The sequence below is a fragment of the Scyliorhinus torazame genome, chromosome 27 (genome assembly GCF_047496885.1).
Source record: "Scyliorhinus torazame isolate Kashiwa2021f chromosome 27, sScyTor2.1, whole genome shotgun sequence".
NCBI classification, from domain to species: Eukaryota; Metazoa; Chordata; class Chondrichthyes; order Carcharhiniformes; family Scyliorhinidae; genus Scyliorhinus; species Scyliorhinus torazame.
In genome coordinates this window covers 22,235,595-22,255,422 of record NC_092733.1, presented here as the reverse complement: position 1 = coordinate 22,255,422, position 19,828 = coordinate 22,235,595, and the positions used below count along the sequence as shown (strand labels likewise).

General features: G+C 47.1%; 1 protein-coding gene across 1 annotated transcript in view; it reads left to right on the top strand.

Annotated features, from left to right (window-relative positions):
* The window catches only part of cc2d1a (coiled-coil and C2 domain containing 1A), a 104,287-nt gene extending 85,256 nt beyond the window's left edge, over window positions 1–19,031 (top strand). Inside the window, exons 25-29 of the mRNA XM_072491120.1 lie at window positions 6,166–6,232; window positions 7,666–7,792; window positions 10,365–10,441; window positions 11,152–11,199; window positions 14,803–19,031. Coding sequence (XP_072347221.1) covers window positions 6,166–6,232; window positions 7,666–7,792; window positions 10,365–10,441; window positions 11,152–11,199; window positions 14,803–14,823 — 340 coding nt within the window. The 3' untranslated portion in view covers window positions 14,824–19,031. The remainder of the gene's footprint in view (window positions 1–6,165; window positions 6,233–7,665; window positions 7,793–10,364; window positions 10,442–11,151; window positions 11,200–14,802) is intronic.
* Window positions 19,032–19,828: the final 797 nt, after the last annotated feature.

The window sequence follows — 19,828 nt, the reverse complement described above, 5'->3', positions numbered from 1 at the left end:
ATCTAATTGGAGACAGACTGACTGAGTCGCAGCATTATCTGATATCCCTTGCCAGCCCAGCCAAAAAAACTGTTTCTAATTTAAAGATTCTGTCTTTTTTTAAAATTCCATGTACCACATGTGTCCAAGGTCAAGTTTACTTCTCCTGCTCAGGGCTGTAGCTTTAACCTATTCCTTACTTGTTGCCAGGATTTGTAATCTGAGTTTCAAGTTTGTTTTATTTTATCCCAATAATTTTTTTAATAAATGTAATTACCCAATTATTTTTTCCAATTTAGCGTGGCCAATCCACCTACTCTGCACATCTTTTTGGGTTGTGGGGGTGAAACCCACGCAGACACAGGGAGAATGTGCAAACTCCACATGGACAGTGAGGAGCCGGGGTCGAACCTGGGACCTCAGTGCTGCGAGGCAGCTGTGCTAACCACTGAGCCACCATGCTGCCCCTGTTTTATCACAATAATGAGCTAATACAAAAAAGTCTCCAACCAGCTTCTGGTAACCTTGAACCACGGTAAACTCCTCCAAATTGCCAATATCCTATGCAGACCTCCCAAAATGGTTGATGTAGAAGATAGTATCACATGATATGTAGGGGCAAAGCAGTTTAAAAAAAAATTTAGAGTACCCAATTCTTTTTTCCCCAATTAAGGGGCAATTTAGCGTGGCCGATCCGCCTAACCTGCACATCTTTGGGTTGAGACCCACGCAGACATGGGGAGAATGTGCAAACTCCACACGGACAGTGACCTGGGGCCGGGATTAAACCTGGGTCCTCTGCGCCGTGAGGCTAACCACTCCTCCACCGTGCCACCAGGAAGACAAAAAATTAAACATTATTAACTTTTTTTATAAGCAGCTTGTACTTCAAACTACCAAACAGTCTGCCCCTTCCTGCTCTTAATGACAACCAAAAAACAGAATTTTGCTAGATTACTGATGTACCATCAATGACCACGAGACGAGAATGGTGAAACATTTGAGGCTTTATTTATTTTTATTATTTAAAAAAATATATACTTTATTCATAAAATCTATCATAAACATTACAGAACATTTCGAATTGTCTTGACTGTACATTTCCATCAGAGTTACACATTCACTTGACTTTCTTCCATTCAATTTTGATAACCGTACACACATATCGCTCTTTACGTTACACGAGCAGCTCTGTGACACAGGACTCTGTGCTCTACGGACTGTTTCCAGGGGGACACACCGAGACAAACATCAACTGCTGCTGGAAGGTCATCAACTCGGTGAAAGACGCTCTGGTCTGCCCGAAACTTGCTGATCTTCCAGTGCAAAGAGCTGTCCTCGACCGAGTGTTGCAGACTGGCACATTCCAAGGTCCAGGACTACGTGCTGAGGGACGCACTCAAGCTTGGGGCAGCTGCTGCCAAGGCGCAATGGGGAAAGACCACTGTGTAAGGTCTTACCAGCAAATGTACACCGAGGGGCAGGTAACAGTGTAAACCCCCCTCGGTCTGGGTCATTAGCACTCCAATGTATAAAAGAAACATGACAATGTAAATGTTTAAGAAGCAATTGAGGCTTTATTGCACAAGATGTTGAGCCTCCTGCAGCTGGAACCAGAATGGGATCAGCGCAGGAGAGCATATACTTTTATACGGCGCCTGCTGGGAGGAGCCAGCAGGCTGGGATTACTGTGGTACCTGTAATACAGTGGCAGTACCGTAATACACATAGTGTGTTACCAGTGGTGTTTACCACAATTTCTCGGCCTCTAAAGTAGACAACCAATCTCATGCAACCAATCCAAAGTGTTTATCAGTTCCCAAACTTCTCATTTCCTTTCCCAATATTATTTTCCACCTTGGGAATTCTCCTAGCTCCAGATAGGCCCAGCATGATTCGTAACTCCTCTCGAACGTGGCCTGAACTCCCATCCACATTCTGCATGTTGAACGATGAGAGTCAGCATTTTCCATTTTCTTTGCTTAAGGTGAAGGCCAAGCTAACATCTATCTTTCTGTGGCAAAAACTATAGCGGCACCTCTGCCTGTGATACCTCTAGGTTTAGAATTAAACCTGCAATCCGATTTCAAAATGGCTTCCTCTGCTGCCCTCTCCATGGCGAGGAGGGGATTACGCACGTGTTTTCTATTTGAATCCAAGTAGAAGTGTTAACACCACTGCTTTTCATCTTGCTAACAAAGGGGCAGGTTCCAGTGCAACCTGATACCGATAACACCTTTTCTGGGTTTTGGGAGACAAGGGGTCTCTGGATTATGTATTTAGAAGCAGCTGTGATTGTCCTCAGCTATAAAAATCCAGCACCTTCACTTCAATAAAATAATCTGCCTCTCCCTGTGATCTTTCGCAATTAAACCACCGCAATTAAAGGTGTACTGCCAGACAGATTCCAACCAACATAAACTTCGGGTGAATGACGGTTCTGATGTTAACAGGCTCCACTCACGCTCTTACAAACCAAGAGATGTAATCCTACAACATAATCCTTTAAACATCACCATTTTAACGCCGATCTATCGTGTGTTCGGCCTCTATTCTTATTTGATTTTTGTTCCACCCGGCCATGTATCCAAACTGTGCTATACCTGACTCTGCTGCGTGTATGACCCGTGCTATACCTGACTCTGCTGCGTGTATGACCCGTGCTATACCGGATTCGGCTGCGTGTATGACCCGTGCTGCACCTGACTCTGCTGCGTGTATGACCCGTGCTATACCTGACTCTGCTGCGTGTATGACCCGTGCTATACCGGATTCGGGTGCGTGTATGACCCGTGCTGCACCTGACTCTGCTGCGTGTATGACCTGTGCTATACCTGACTCTGCTGCGTGTATGACCTGTGCTATACCTGACTTGGGTGCGTGTATGACCCGTGCTATACCGGATTCGGGTGCGTGTATGACCCGTGCTGCACCTGACTCTGCTGCGTGTATGACCTGTGCTATACCGGATTCGGGTGCGTGTATGACCCGTGCTGCACCTGACTCTGCTGCGTGTATGACCCGTGCTATACCTGACTCTGCTGCGTGTATGACCCGTGCTGCACCTGACTCTGCTGCGTGTATGACCTGTGCTATACCGGATTCGGGTGCGTGTATGACCCGTGCTGCACCTGACTCTGCTGCGTGTATGACCCGTGCTATACCTGACTCTGCTGCGTGTATGACCCGTGCTATACCTGACTCTGCTGCGTGTATGACCCGTGCTATACCGGATTCGGGTGCGTGTATGACCCGTGCTGCACCTGACTCTGCTGCGTGTATGACCTGTGCTATACCTGACTTGGGTGCGTGTATGACCCGTGCTATACCGGATTCGGGTGCGTGTATGACCCGTGCTGCACCTGACTCTGCTGCGTGTATGACCTGTGCTATACCTGATTCGGGTGCGTGTATGACCCGTGCTATACCTGATTCGGGTGCGTGTATGACCCGTGCTATACCTCAACCTGGGCCTCTATCTAGTCCATTCTGTGCCTGATCTTGGCGTGTATGATGCAGGCAGTGGGTGCCTGCAACAGGAATGTGCTCCATTCCGTAGCACTAACCTCCCTTATCTTAAACTTGCACACACATTAAAAGAAAAATGTGTGGTTTTAGCCAGGAGCTCAAGTTAGACTTCTGTTTTTTAAAAAAGCAAGCAAACAAGTGCTGCTACCATGTGTCAGTAATCCAGTCGCTAATCCTTCGAGTCAGATTGTATTACCTGATCTTTTTTAAATGCTGATTGAAACTAGATGTTTTTATGTAAAAACACGAGTTGTTGGACCAATCATTTTGTACATCTGTATTTTAATAAAACATTTGTTTATGTAGTGCCTAGCCCATGGCTGATTATTTGAAATGTTACCTAGTGAAATGAAATGAAATGAAAATCGCTTATTGTCACAAGTAGGCTTCAAATGAAGTTACTGTGAAAAGCCCCTAGTCGCCACATTCCGGCGCCTGTTCGGGGAGGCTGGTACGGGAATTGAACTGTGCTGCAGGCCTGCCTTGGTCTGCTTTCAAAGCCAGCGATTTAGCCCTGTGCTAAACCAGCCCCAATGGGGAATGATATCCTGAATTTTAAAGTCCAGCTGCACTGGAGATCTGGGAGAAAGGCTATGTGGCATCATCGTGTTCCCCTTTTCGCACTCCTTCTTTTCCACTGTCTTCTATCTGAAGGCCATTTATTAAAACCAAAAAGGAGAAACATTTTTAGAAAATCTCTCATTTTGAACCCCTCACTCCATTTTCTTCCCATAAGGTTCTGACAGTTAATGGGTTCCTGGCACCACGCCCAGCTGGTCATTGAAGTACATATGTGTATACTAGACATGGACGTTGGGTTATAATAATAACCTTTTTATTGTCACAAGTGTGAAGTTACTGTGAAAAGCCCCCAGTCGCCACATTCCGGCGCCTGTTCGGGTCAGCTGGTACGGGAATTGAACCCGCGCTGCTGGCCTTGTTCTGCATCACAAATCTGCTGTCTAGCTCACTGAGCTAATCCTGGTCCTGGTCTAAGCCCAGCTTAGACTTTCTGAAAATATTGCTCATCAGCGCTCGCATTTCTGTGTCCTAAACCAAGGTGCCATTTGTGCCACTAATTTTCCCTTGACTGAGGTCAGGCGAATCAGCACACTCAGGAGAGCCTGCCTCTTAAATGGGTAAGCGCAACATTTACCTACAAGTTTTTAAAATTCTTCTCCCCAGGGCTAGACCGAAGTACAGGTCCGAGTATCCGTTCTCAAAATTCCCCGGAGCCAGATTGCGCTTTGGACTTTGGATATTTGTGGTATTTGGATGCCGTGTATTAAACATGTATCACCATAGTCTCAGCCTAGGCTAGCTATAGTCCAAATGGAATGGCTGGAAAAGTAAGACATTTCACTGAGTCAGGGTGCCTGTAATAAGTGTCTTTTTGGCTTGTTCATCATAAAGATCACAAGGTAAACAGTGTAGAGAAACAAGTAGACTTCCCACGCAAAAGGTCGATGATATAAAAATAACGGTTTTTGGACGTGTTCGGATTTGCGGATAAAGGACTTGTAGCACCTTTTGTATGGAGATGATGAGCAAGAGCTGCACCTTCAGCAAACTCCGGTGTCACCATATCCATGGTGGGGGAGTGAGGCAATTATAATGGGAGCTGAGAGTGAAATGTTGAATGTGGTCGTCCCGTCTCCCCTCTTCCCCCCCACCTCACCCCCAGCCTCCCAGTGTCTGCTGACTGGCGAAGGCATCGGATCGGAGCCAAGACTGCTGCGAATCTTGCCAAGCCTAGTGCTCATCCTGCCCGGTATCTCCACCCGGACTGGCCAGAAAAGGTCATCGGGCAGTGGTCAGGAGTCCTGCCACTCTCCCAACACAGATTGGCCAACCCATCATTGACTGAGATTAAAATTGTGTATCTTGATCTAGAAGCCAGCATTCCAAGGGGAATACTGTAGTTGGCCAGTCCTCTACCGTAAGTCATTTTCTTGAGGCATCTCAAATAAAACATTTTCTTTCTTTGCCTACTAAAAGAGTTTTAAAATTTAAGCCTGTTCTTATCTAGACAATTTACCTTCTCTGTCCCCCACCCACCCACATTTCAATCTGAAGCTTTCATTTATATAGCACCTTTCAACCTCGAATGATCCCATTTACTTTGCAAACAATTTTTGAAGTGTACTCACGGTTGCGGGAAGAAAAATTTGTGCACAGGACGCTCCCACAGACGATGATTGGTCAGGTCTCTGGGATGGTTGTTCTGTGTTCGAGTGCCGTGGAATCCTTTGCGTCGAACCCACGACCTTTTGATTCGGAGGCAGAGCGCTGCCAACCGAATTAGATGGTGTCCTTCACTGTTTTTTTTTTTTACAATTTCCCACAGTCCCCCCCCCCCCCCCCCCACGCTGTTAGCAGCCTGGGGCTGGTTGGGTTGCTGAGCTTAGTGATGTTGTTCGACTCAAAATTAAGCTCGCTCCTTAAATCTTCTTCCTGCTTTCAACATTCCCAACTCTCTTTCTCCAATTCCCTCATATCGTGAGCGTGTGCGGGTTTCCTCTGCAGCATTCTGGAGCATTTTGACATTGAGCTGAAGAGTGAAGCTGGGGCCTGAACTGACAACTGTATGCGCATGTGATTATTTACAAATTCGTACTTTTCAACATGATTAAAAGTGTTTCTTTTTGTTATTCGCAGCAAATCGACCTTCTCTCTGCACAGCTTCAACATATTGAAGTTTGACAGAGAGCGAATAGAGAGGAAGGTGAGTGAAGTCTGAGAATGGTGTGGGTTTGTTACATTTGGGGTTTGGCGCTGTGATCTCCAGAACGATTCCTTGCTTCCAGTGCACAGAATCTAACTTTTTCCCATTCTGTAATTTAAAAAAAAATAAATAAATGGCTCGATCCAGAACCGAATTCTCCCAAGTGTCTGGGCCAACATTCCTCCCTCGAGCAATTTTTAAAAAGAAACTCCAAGCTCATTTAAAAACAAACAATGTTGGATAAGATCGATTATAAAAAAAAAAAAAAAGGCAATGTTTTCTGACCCAGGTTGGAAGCTGGAAGTCAAACTCTTAAATTGAACTGATTTAGGAAGTTACAGTAGACCCTAAAAAGGCTCAAATTTAGACCTGGCAGGGGTGGGTGGGGGGGGGGCTAAAATTCTACTGGGCTGTTGGCCAACAGCTGAACAACTCTAGATGTAGGTCCTGCTCCGTAAAGTTCAGTGGAAGGATAATGGTTGAGCTTTGCTGTGATGCCCCAAATGGTCAAATAGCCCACATCTCCCAGTGCCTGGTCTTGTATAAGGTACCCGAGTACAGCCTGGCCTGTGGAGCTACACACCAGCTCTCTCAGTCAAAGACAATAACCTGTTCCCTGCAAGGGTTATGATGTCCATCCCATCTGTGTGTGTGTGAGAGAGAGGCAGACTGGATGTGCTTAGTCCTTGTCCAGTTCATTCATGGTGGACGCAGAACAACGTGTCCCTCTTATTTCTCATCTTGACTCGTCCATCTTAATAAAAAGTGTTTACAAAATGGCAGAGTGACTAGGTGATGTTGAATTTAAACATGCTTGTTGGGATCTTCATGCATGTAAAGAGACCTGGATATAGTGTAGGATATCTGTGCCCTTTATATATACAGAAGAGGGGAAGACGAGACGACCACATTCAACATTTCACTCTTAGCTCCCATTATAATTGCCTCACTCCCCCACCATGGATATGGTGACACTGGAGTTTACTGAAGGTGTAGCTATTGCTCATCATCTCCATACAAAAGGTGCTACAAGTCCTTTATCCGCAACTGAATTCATCACTGTCTTGCCTGAATTGATCTGAAGCCCACCCCGTATAGGTTTTGAATGGTCTCCATACTATACCAAACAGGTCCGTGTTAAATACCGCACTAAGTCTCAGAAATCATTTCCATATTATGCAAGTGAAGGGCTTAACTTTCTGTTGAGATGTATTCTAACAGCTTGTGTTCAATAGATTATTGGGAAAGAGACTTGCAGCCGAGAGACGCTCCATTTTAATGGGGGGGGAAATTCTGGGCTTTTATCCTCCACTACCATGTGAACACTATGGTGCTGATGGATTGCGTGAACGTGTACTGATTGTGGAATGTGTTTTAATGGAGCCAGTTCCCGGTGAGAATGGATTAAACGGCTGTCTCGTTCACGTTTACAGATCCACGCATACAAACAGGACCGCAAAGCTCCTCCAAAGGAACTCCTGGACCAGCACCGGGAGATCACGCAACGGATCCAGTGGCAGAAATCACAGCTGGATCGCAGGGACCCTGGAGTTCTGAAAGGTGAGCTGCCAGATTTCACTGAAGGCGCACGTTGTCACATTGTTTTGTTTGGGAGCTTTGTTGCTGCTTTTATTTCCCACATTATAACAGTCAATATGTTTCAAAAAGCACTTCAGTTGTGAAGCGGTTCGAGACGTGCTGGGACTGTGCAGCATTCCCGCCCCCCTCCATTTTCTCTCTAAGCCCTTGCAGCATAACTAACTAATAGAGGATTGCCCAGGGTCCGCTGTATCACTGGTGCTGTGTTAGATAGGCAGAACCTCCAAATTGTTAGGACTCATTTGAGCAGCAAAATTTGCCAGAGAATTATTGCCTTGCCTGAAAACAAGGGATATGTCATGGAGTTTTACAGCACAAAATGTGGCCCTTCAGCCCATCGTGGCTGCGCCGACCATCAGGCACCTAGCTACTCTAATCCCGTTTTCCAGCACTTTGGTCCGTCGCCTTGTCTGCTATTACATTTCAAGTGTTCATCTAAATGCTCCTTCAGTGTTGTGAGGATTCCCGCCTCTACCACCCTTTCAGGCAGCGAGTTCCAGATTCCCACTACCCTCTGGGTGAAAAGATTTATCGCCAAATCCTTTCTAAATCTCCTGCGCTACCCCCCTGTTATTAATGTGCAGTACAAACAGCAAGGGACCCAGCACCGATCCCTGAGGTACACCACTGGACACAGGCTCCCAGTCACAAAAACAACCTTTGTCCATCACCCTCTGCCTCCTGCCACTAACCTAATTTTGGATCCATTTGCTAAATTTCCCTGGATCCCATGGGCTCTTACCTTCTTAAAATGTTTATATAAATAGAAAACCTCTCCAGGACAATTTTGTCCCTTGTTTCACCTCCAAAAGTTATCTGATAAATGCGGTGGTGTGCCATCGGTTGGTGGGGACTGTAGCGATATGAATTGTCTTGGATATAATGTAGGTTTTCTGAAGCTTCCCTGTAATAGTGTCATCTCCAGCTATAAAAGCAAAGCACGGCAGAAACTGGAAATCTGAAATACAACAGAGACCTGGACGGTTTTCCAGCATTTTCTGTTTTATTTCCGATTTCCAGCACCTGCAGTATTTTGCTATGCTTCTCTTCCGGGAATGCCTACCTTGAGGTTCTACTCTTCTCTCCGACGGTATTTCCGTTTGTCTCTTTTACCATGTTCACCTTCATTGCTTTTCATTTCCCTTCGGGTGTTTGCCAAAATTCACTTTCACGGCCACTTGCTCAGCGATTTGTTTCTGTCTCCAACTCACCCGCACTTGGATTCCAGCTGAGGTTCCATCCCTCTTGTTTCAAATCCACCCAAATAGCGTTCTGCCTTCTTACCTTTATACCACTAACAACACCTACTTTAGTCTTTAACACGACCATTATAGGGTGTTGAAAAAAGGTTTTGGGACAATTGCCTTTATCAATCGAGGCATAAATTATAAAAGCAGGGAGGTCATGTTGGAGTTGTATAGAACTTTGGTGAGGCCACAGCTGGAGTACTGTGTGCAATTCTGGTCGCCACATTATAGGAAGGATGTGATTGCACTGGAGGGGGTGCAGAGGAGATTCACCAGGATGTTGCCTGGGTTGGAACAAGTTATAAAGAGAGTTTGGATAGGCTTGGGTTGTTTTCGCTGGAGCAGAGAAGACTAAGGGATGGCCTGATCGATTATGAGGGACCTGTACAAGATTATGAGGGGCATGGACAGGGTGGAGAGGGAGCAGCTGTCCCCTTAGCTGAAGGGTCAGTTACGAGGGGGACGCAAGTTCAAGGTGAGGGGCGGGAGGTTTTGGGGAGATTTGAGGAAAAATGCTTTTATCCAGAGGGTGGTGAGGGTCTGGAACGCACGGCCTGGGAGGTGGGTAGAGGCGAGTTGCCTCACATCCTTTAAAAAGTACCTGGATGAGCACTTGGCGCGTCACAACATTCTAGGCTATGGGCCAAGTGCTGGCAAATGGGATTAGGTGGGCAGGTCAGGTGTTTTTCATGCTTCGGTGAAGAGTCGATGGGCCAAAGCCCCTCTTCTGCGCTGTATTATTCTGCGATTCTGACTCCCTTTGCCTTGTGCCCAGAATATTTTTGTCAAATTTCACATATTTAGCGTCTATCTCTGACTTATTCTGCTCCCCTCTTAAACAGTACAAAACCCATCACATTTCCCCCTCTCTTAGATGTGAAGCAGAGTCCTATGGGCTCGAGACGTGGACTGTATTTCTCTCTCCACAGGTGCTGAGTTATCCCGGAATTTCTGCTTTATTTCTTCCCCAGTTTCTTCTCCCTGATTGTCACTGCTCCTCGGGGTTGCGCCGTGTTTTGCTGGAGTTGACTTTGCTGACTGAGCATCAATCTCCAAGGTGTAACTCGGAAAGGAAATCCTGTAAGAATCTGCTGCCGAAACAGGACAAAGTATTTTGCCCAGTGTTAGAGGCCTATCGTATGGGATACAGTTGAGCGTGTTTGAAGCAATAGGTCACAAACAGAAGTTGAGATTTTTGTTTGAGCTTAACTCGTTTGAGTCCCCCAATTTGCTCCATATATATCACTTACTTATATTTAATCTTCGTGTTTTTTTTTAAATTACAGAATATGTAACCCAGCTGGAGAAATATACCCACTATTACACAGATGCAGCTAAGCGACTAGGTGCCGAAGGGAATCGGGTAAGTGATGGGAACCTTTGGTCACTGTGTCTGGGGGATGGACAGAGGGGGAAAAAGTGCTCAGCTTCCCATTGGAAGAGGTTCTCTCCTTTTCTTGAGCTACACTTGCTTAGGGTTCTGTTCCAGCAGAGAACGTGTAGGATAAATGTGACCGGAGTTATCCCGAGAACCGCTTCAGAAGGGACCTGTAACTCCGGGGTCCCGTTAACTACAAAGTTCTTGGGAGTCCATTCAGCTTTCTGCTTCCTTCTCCATAACTCCCATCAAGCCGGATTCCGCTATCCCTCCATGTGTTCACTGATGACGTTGACATTGAAAAATCCTCGTTGTTTTAAACCCTTGGTGACCTGGAGATGCCTGCTGTGTGCCTGCCTGCCCTGCCACCAGCCTGCGCGCCCTGTCTGTCAGCACTCTCAGCGCTATAACCCTCCTCGATATCTGCCTACCTCCAATTCTGACCTCACACCCCTGATTTTCATCGCTCCAAACTAATGATGGCTGTGCCTGCAGTTGCCTAGGTCACAAACTCTGAAAGTGCCCCCCGAAATCTCACCACCTCTCTTCACCTTCTAATCGTATTCCTCAATATTAGAGAGCAAATAGTGTTGACCATTTCGACAAAGTTAAACTTTAACAGTACTGAGGCAAACAACACAGAGAAGGGGAGTGAGGCTACGCTTCTGAATGTTTTTGTTCTCTTTGCTGGACAGGATTTGGCGAAAGAGGCTTTATACAAGAGGAAGCTGGTGGATGACGAGGTAAGATAAGACCATGAAATGAAATGAAATGAAAAATGAAAATCGCTTATTGTCACAAGTAGGGTTCAAATGAAGTTACTGTGGCCCCTAGTCGCCACATTCCGGCGCCTGTTCGGGGAGGCTGTTATGGGAATTGAACCGTGCTGCTGGCCTGCCTTGGCCTGCTTTCAAAGCCAGCGATTTAGCCCTGTGCTAAACAGCCCATATGACATAGAAGCAGAATTAGGCCACTCGGCCCATCGAGTCTACTCCGCCATTCAATACTTTCTCATCCCCATTCTCCTGCCTTCATCCCATAACCCCAGATCCCCTTATTAATCAAGAACCTATCTATCTCTGTCTTAACTTGGCCTCCACAGCCTTCTGCGGCAAAGAGTTCCACAGATTCACCACCCTCTGGCTGAAGAAATTCCTCCTCATCTCTGTTCTAAAGGATCGTCCCTTTAGTCTGAGATGGTATCCTCTGGTTCTAGTTTTTCCTACAAGTGGAAACATCCTCTCCACGTCCACTCTATCCAGGCTTCGCAGTATCTTGTAAGTTTCAATAAGATCCCCTCTCATCTTTCTAAACTGCAACGAGTACAGACCCAGAGTCCTCAAACATTCCTCATACGACAAGTTCTTCATTCCAGAGATCATTCTTGTGAACCTCCTCGGGACTCTTTCCAAGGCCAGCACATCCTTCCTTAGATACGGGGCCCAAAACTGCTCACAATACTCCAAATGGGATCTGACCAGAGCCTTATACAGCCTCAGACGTACATCCCTGGTCTTGTATTCTAGCCCTCTCGACATGAATGCTAACATTGCATTTGCCTTCTTAACTGCCGACTGAACCTGTACATTAACCTTAAGAGAATCGTGAACAAGGACTCCCAAGTCCCTTTGTGCTTCTGCTTTCCGAAGCATTTCCCCATTTAGAAAATAGTCTATGCCTAGATTCATCCTTCCAAAGTGCAGAACCTCACACTTTTCCACATTGAATTTCATTTGCCACTTCATTGTCCACTCTCCGAGCTTGTCCAAGTCCTTCTGCAGCCCCCTTGCTTCCTCAATACTACCTAAGGGGCTGTTTAGCACAGGGCTAATTCGCTGGCTTTGAAAGCAGACCAAGGTAGGCCAGCAGCAAGGTTCAATTCCCATATCAGTCTCCCCGAACAGGCGCCGGAATGTGGCGACTAGGGGCTTTTCACAGTAACTTCATTTGAAGCCTACTTGTGACAATAAGCGATTTTCATTTTTCACACGCTCTACAGATCTTTATATCATCTGCAAACTTAGCAACAGTGCCTTCAGTTCCTTCTTCCAGATCATTAATGTATATTGTAAAAAGTTGAAGTCCCAGCACAGACTTGATGACAGACTCGGGGCTACTTTCTCCACATCAAGGATAGGTGCAGCAGATCAGCATTCGCATATCTATGTAGAAGTCTTGTGTTTTCATCTATTTGTGTCCCACTACACAATTTGTTGCAAATATAAGAGTCTCAGGAAAAAGGTCAGTGACCCGTTGGCTCAGTGGATAACAATTGAGTTTCTGGGTCAGAAGGTTGTGAGTTCAAAACCCACTTCAACATCTTGAACACCAAATCTAGACCGACAGATTCGTGCAATACCTCGGGAATGTCACATGTCAGGAGGGTCTATCATACAGGCGACATGTTAAACCCATGTTTGCCCCCTCGCATGGATGCCAAAGATTGAAGAGCATGAGAATCTTGATATCTTGGCCAATATCTATCCCTTAACATCATGAAGATATTAACTGACCATTGTTGCATTGCTGAGTTGTTGTCACGATTCCCACATTGTAACAGTGCACATGTTACGGATTGCTTATGTGGACCCAAATTTTAAAACCACATGTAAGAGACAGAACGGGTTGGCTACCAAATATTGCAACATCACTGAATAATGCAGTGCAGAAAAGGCCTTTCGGCCCATCAAGTCTGCTCCAACACACAAAAAACACCTGACCTACCTACCTAATCCCATTTACCAGCACTTAGCCCATATGTTATGACGTGCCAAGTGCTCATCCAGGTTTTAAATGATGTGAGGCAACCAGCCTCTACCACCCTCCCAGGCAGTACATTGCAGATCGTCATCACTCTCTGGGTAAAAAAGATTTTCCTCAAATCCCCCTTAAACCTCCTGCCACTCTGGGCGGCACGGTGGGGCAGTGGTTAGCACTGCTGCCCCACGGCGCCGAGGTCCCGGGTTCGATCCCTGCCCTGGGTCACTGTCCGTGTGGAGTTTGCACATTCTCCCCGTGTGTGTATGGGTCTCACCCCCACAATGCAAAATGTGCTGGTTAGGTGCATTGGCCACGCTAAATTGCTCCTTAATTGGAAAAAAAAGAATTGGGCTCTTTAAATTTAAAAAATAAATAAATAAACCTGCCCCTCACCTTGAACTTGTGTCCCCTCGAAACTGACCCTTCAAGTAAGGGGAACAGCTGCTCCCGATCCAACCTGTCCATGCCCCTCATAATCTTGTCCACCTCGATCAGTCTTCCCTGCTCCAGCAAAAGGGAGCAATGCCATGGGGAATCATCTAGCTGGCTGTACTTATTTCTCTGCTCCTCTCCTTGGATTGCTGAAAGTCCACTTTCTTGGGTAGTCGGGAGCCCAACAGTGAGTCTAACAAGAACCTTTCAGCATGAATCCAGACAGTGAGTGCCAAAGGGGCGTTCAGACACTGAGGGCCTTTCTGCCGAGCCTGATACCGCACAAGTATGGGCACTCACACTCGTGTGCACACTCGCGTGTGCAACTGCACACTGAGGGGTTAATTGCATAGTTCGTGTGGAGTCCATCCATATATTGCGTGCCCAATCTCTCTGGTTTACTGCCATTTTCTACGAAAGCTCTCTTATTCAATGGCTGTTTTTTATTAGATATGTAAAAGCTGTTGATAGTTTTTTTGTTTTGGTCACTGTAAAGATGGTGTCAATGTTGCGTTAAAATAACATTCTTTATGTTTCTCTCTTGCCCTCTCTCACTCCTATTGTCTCTTTTTTTTTTCTCTCACCCATTCTTTTTCTGACCCTCTCATTGCCCTCTTTCTCTTGCCTCCAATCTCTCCCACATGTTCTCCAACCTTTTCTCTCTCTCCATCTCCCCTCTTCTTCCCTCTCCCTCTTTCACTCTCTTCTCCCCTCTTTCACTCTCTTCTCCCCTCTTTCACTCTCTTTTCCCCTCTTTCACTCTCTTTTCCCCTCTTTCACTCTCTTTTCCCCTCTTTCACTCTCTTTTCCCCTCTTTCACTCTCTCTTCTCCCCTCTTTCACTCTCTCTTCTCCCCTCTTTCACTCTCTTTTCCCCTCTTTCACTCTCTTTTCCCCTCTTTCACTCTCTTCTCCCCTCTTTCACTCTCTTCTCCCCTCTTTCACTCTCTTCTCCCCTCTTTCACTCTCTTCTCCCTCGTTCCCTCTCTTCTGCCCCTCCCTCTTTCCCTCTCTTCTGCCCCTCCCTCTTTCCCTCTCTTCTGCCCCTCCCTCTTTCCCTCTCTCCTGCTCCCTTCCTCTTTCCCTCTCTTCTGCCCCCTTCCTCTTTCTCTCCCTCCCACACCCTTCCTCTTTCGCTCTCTCTCCCACACACAGCTGCAAAGGTTCAGACGATAGAGACTGCAGTGTTGGATTGGCGCCACCTCCTCCCTCACAGTCTACAGTAAACACTGGTAGTTTCTAGGTCGCACATGTATGTCCAAGGAATACTTTTTGGGGCTGGTGGATGGGAACGACCAGTTAACCCCTTGGCCCCTCCAATATCTTCTGCAACCAATCCTCTCCAACCCCTGGAGCTCATGAGAGGACCTCTCTACCCCTCAATCTGGAGTGTGGAGCTGGAGAGTGGAAAAACCTATAGAAGGCCACGTAGGCATTGGAACTGAAGCACCCAGACGCTGCAAGATTCCAATGGAGGAGGCACTGGACAATCTTATCAACAAAGACTGTAAGATTAAAACAAACAAGATGTCACTTTTTGCGTTACTGGGGTTACATTTGCCCTATAACCCTTTTTCCTTTTTCTCTCTTTCCCCCCCCCCCCCAACCATTATTTGTGAGGGGGTGTCAGTTAAATAGCGTGAAATATTTTCTGATTGTGATATGTTACTTTTTGGCGCTAAAGTCTTTATAGAATCCTCTCGCCCTTGTCCTGCAGTTTTCCGTATCCTCCACACGGTCTCTAATTGTGTCCCAATGTGGGAGATAGAATTGGGCACGATTGAACAATTCATTTTATTTTGCGGGATTTCAGGATTTTTTTTTTTTTTTAAACCGCTCTGGGATCTCATTCTGCTATCCCGATTAAATTTTTCCTTTCAAGATCAGAAGCGGGTGGCCTTAAATTTGTGTCCTGTCAGCCTGACGTGATTTGAATGGTCTCTCGAGCAGGCTGGCCGGGCTTTTTACTGGGTGGAGTTATGTGCTCGAAGGGTTCATGCTTAATGTTGACGTGTAGGTTGGAGGGAGGTCAAACGGTTTCTGGGATATCAGGGTTGGTTAGTTGGGGGGGGGGGGGGGGGTTGATGATCCATCTGAATCAGGCCACAGATCCTGCTAACTCTGACATGCCATGAGGAGGCACTTGATGGGGCTGCAACTACATGTATATTGATATTTCTTTTTTTTAAAAGGGTGTTTACCGAGACAAATGGTGGCAAAGTGTTCTGCTTCACACTACGCCGCTCCCAGGTGGGTGAAGTTAGCACTGCTGGGTGCAGCCAGAAACGCCCTTGCTGATGGTACCGCTGCCCCTTAATGAAGCAGTCTCCACATGCCCCGGCACTTGAGGGTAACCCTAAATAGAGGGCTAACAGCTTTAATGCAAAGAACACAAGTCTTTAATCATTTTCCTTAGCGCTCCAACACCACGAAGGTTGGTCGTAGGTGGGTGGATGGGGGCACGGGGAGAATATCCGAGCTCCTGCCTTGACGCCGTCACATCTCTGTAATAACTGGCAAGGTGACCGCAGTTCCTGTTTCTCTAGCTCTCTCTTTCGTTTGCCGCTAGTTATTCTGACCTTCTCACTGACCCACTGCCAATGGCTTCTGACATTGTTGAGTATGACGGCGTTTGATTGTACTGTAACGGTAAATTGATGATCTTGGCCAATCAAAGTGAATGAATTGTATTTTATCGTCAAGAGACTGAGAGTTTAATCAGGACTTTCTCTCAGTCGCGGGGTGGGGGGGCGTGCTGCACAATTTCAAGCCGAAGACTATGGATTTAAATCCCTCATTTAAAGATGTCTCATCAGACTCTAAAGTTCCCGTGAACATCCTGCCCAGTTTCAACGTCCCAGGAAGGGGTATTCTGATCTTCAATCTGCTCCACAATAAAGTGGTTTTTCTTCCTTCTCTTTCCAAAGCCTGGGCCCCTGGGGGCAGGATTCCATCAACCCGCCAGCCCTCTGTTCCTCAGCCAGCTAACTATTAGGAACCGAGAAAATAGGAGCAGGAGGAGGCCATTCGGCCCTTCGAGCCTGCTTCGCCATTCATTCTGATCATGGCTGATCATCCAACTCAATACCCTAATCCCGCTTTCCCCCGATATCCTTTGATCCCCATCGCCCTCAGTGCCAAATCTAACTGCTTCTGGAACACATACAATGTTTTGGCCTCACCTACTTCCCTGTGGTAATGAATTCCACAGGCCCACCACTCTCTGGGTGAAGAAATTTCTCCTCATCTCAGTCCTAAATGATCTACCCCGTGTCCTCAGACTGTGACCCCTGGTTCTGGACACCCCCCACCATCAGGAACATCCTTCCTGCATCTACCCTGTATTATTCACGTAGAAGTCCAGTGTGTTGATTATGATGGCACTTTCTGACTGGAAGAGATTCCAAAGGAGTCCTAAACACACCTTCATTATTCAGGAATCCCGTGTCCTCTGGCCAGTTCTGGGTTGCACAAGTGCCAAATAAAACCCAGAAAGAGACGGCAGTTTCATTGAGACTTGAAAGGAGGAGCGAGGGACAAGACCTGAGGTCGAGGTTCAGCCCTAACACAGTCTGATTGAAATCCGATGAAAATTTAGCTGGCCTCTCATTGCTTTTGACCCCCCCCATTTCCTCCCTGGATGAAATATCCACCTCGCAAACGGTGCGAACTCTGGGAAAGGTGTAAAGTTTCAGCCACACTGACCAACTCCCAGCTCTCTTGCTTTGCGCGTGGAACCCCTTGCAAAATGATCGACCGCTCGGAACATAACAGGATATGTTACTGACGCCTTGAAAATAGCACGTTTTGGAGCACCAGAGTATATTTATTTAAAAAGCTTTAATTTGCTATTTTGGTGTAAACTGACAAGAGATTGCACTGTTTCTGGCAGTGGAGAGGGCCCCAGTGTAACACACACATTGCACGCAGGTGTGCACGCACGTGAACATACATGTACACACTTGTGATCTCTGATCACTAAACCTCTTACCAATCAACACCATTTCTGCTTATTTATGTATCAAAACCATTCATGATCTTGAACATTGCTATTGAATTTTCCCCTTGCGTACTGTAAGGAGAATAGCCCTAGCCTCTCCACACAAGCATGTGTTCTCTCATTGCTGGTACCACTCTGGTCGATGTCCTCCACACATTCCCCAGGGGTCTTGCTGCCCTTCCTGAAAGTGGCACTGGCACAGTACTAAGGTCCACACACGAGAGACACTCCCCCCCCCCCCCCCCCCCCCCCCCCCCCCCACTCCCCCAGTGTAGCACATAGCAGTGACCCGGAGATTGATCTTCAATTCCTGGAGACGCTAGGCCGATCCCTGAGGGGTTGTTGGCAACCCCCACTTGCTGCGTATTTCCACTATATTCTCTGATTGCAGTTAAAATAGCAGCTCCCCTGTACCCGTGGAGGATCAGAGCCCGGGTTCAGCAATGAATGCAGCAGGTCACCTAGTGCCAGAGAGGTACCATCAGCTCAACATTGCAGGGAGGGCCTCTGATCAGAGCTTTCCACTGGAAAAGGTTACCCAGCCCCTCTGCCAAATACTGACCAGCCTGTCGGTGTGTTTATAGCGTTGTATTTTCCTGTTGTGATGGGCAGGACCCCTGATGTAATTCGGTAAACCAGCGCACACCGGAAATGCCACAGTCCTACCACGGTTTTCGACGGTGGCTGTGGATTTGGGGAGGTGAGGCCTAGCCAGCCGGGCAGCAGAGGGGGACGAAGGGACTGCGATATTTATTTATTTCTTCATTCTTATATGGGAATGTGGGCGCCACTGGGAAGGCCAGCATTTGTTGCTCATCCCTAACTGACCTTGGGACTTGTTCGGCCATTTCAGAGCACGGTAGCATTGTGGTGAGCATAATTGCTTCACAGCTCCAGGGTCCCAGGTTCGATTCCCGGCTTGGGTCACTGTCTGTGCGGAGTCTGCACGTCCTCCCCGTGTGTGCGTGGGTTTCCTCCGGGTGCTCCGGTTTCCTCCCACAGTCCAAAGATGTGCAGGTTAGGTGGATTGGCCACGCTAAATTGCCCTTAGTGTCCAAAATATGCCCTTAGTGTTGGCTGGGGTTACTGGGTTATGGGGATAGGGTGGAAGTGTGGACCTTGGGTAGGGTGCTCTTTCCAAGAGCCGGCGCAGACTCGATGGGCCGAATGGCCTCGTTCTGCACTGTAAATTCTATGTCTATTCAGAGGGGGAAGTAGGCCAGACCTGGCACGGAGAGCAGATTTCCTTACCTAAAGGACATTAGTGAAGATGGGCAATCAGTGATACTTATCATGGCCGCCATTACTGAGGCTGACTTTTGTATTCCAGACTTCTCCTTTTTTTCTTCTTTTTAATATAAATTTAGTGTACACAATTCATTTTTTCCAATTAAGGGGCAATTTAGCGTGGCCAATCCACCTAGCCTGCACATCTTTACCCCCACAACCACGGGGAGAATGTGCAAACTCCACACTGACAGCGACCCAGAGCGGGGATTGAACCTGGGACCTCGGCGCCGTGAGGCAGCAGGGTTAACCTACTGTGCCACCGTGCTGCCCGTATTCCAGACTTCTTAATAAGCTGTCTGACATACGGTGGGATTCGAACCTGCGTCCCCCAGAGCATTAGGGGCTGGTTTAGCACACTGGGCTAAATAGCTGGCTTTTAAAGCAGACCAAGGCAGGCCAGCAGCATGGTTCAATTCCCGTAACAGCCTCCCCGAACAGGCGCCGGAATGTGGCGACTAGGGGCTTTTCACAGTAACTTCATTGAAGCCTACTTGTGACAATAAGCGATTTTCATTTCATTAGCCTGGGCCTCTGGATCGCTAGCCCAGTGACATTACCAGTAAGCCACTGTGTCCCCTGCGGCCTGACATGCAGGGGGCAGGGTTTGCTTCAGTAGAGAGCGGTCTGGCCAGCAGGAGGAGGGTTGTGATTCAGTAGGTTTGGCACACTTCATATGAGAGCTTACTTAGCATTTCCGTAGTCGGGGAAAGCACTGCACCTGCCGCCTACTAAGCGGACAGTGGGAGAGCATTTACCAGGACCAAAGAGTAGATAATAATCTGATGACGAGGAGTGAAAGGTCAAAATGAAACTTTTGCAGCTTTTGATGTGCTTACAGTCGGGTGAGATCAATGTATTACCATAATCTTTTTTAATATGGATAATCCCTCT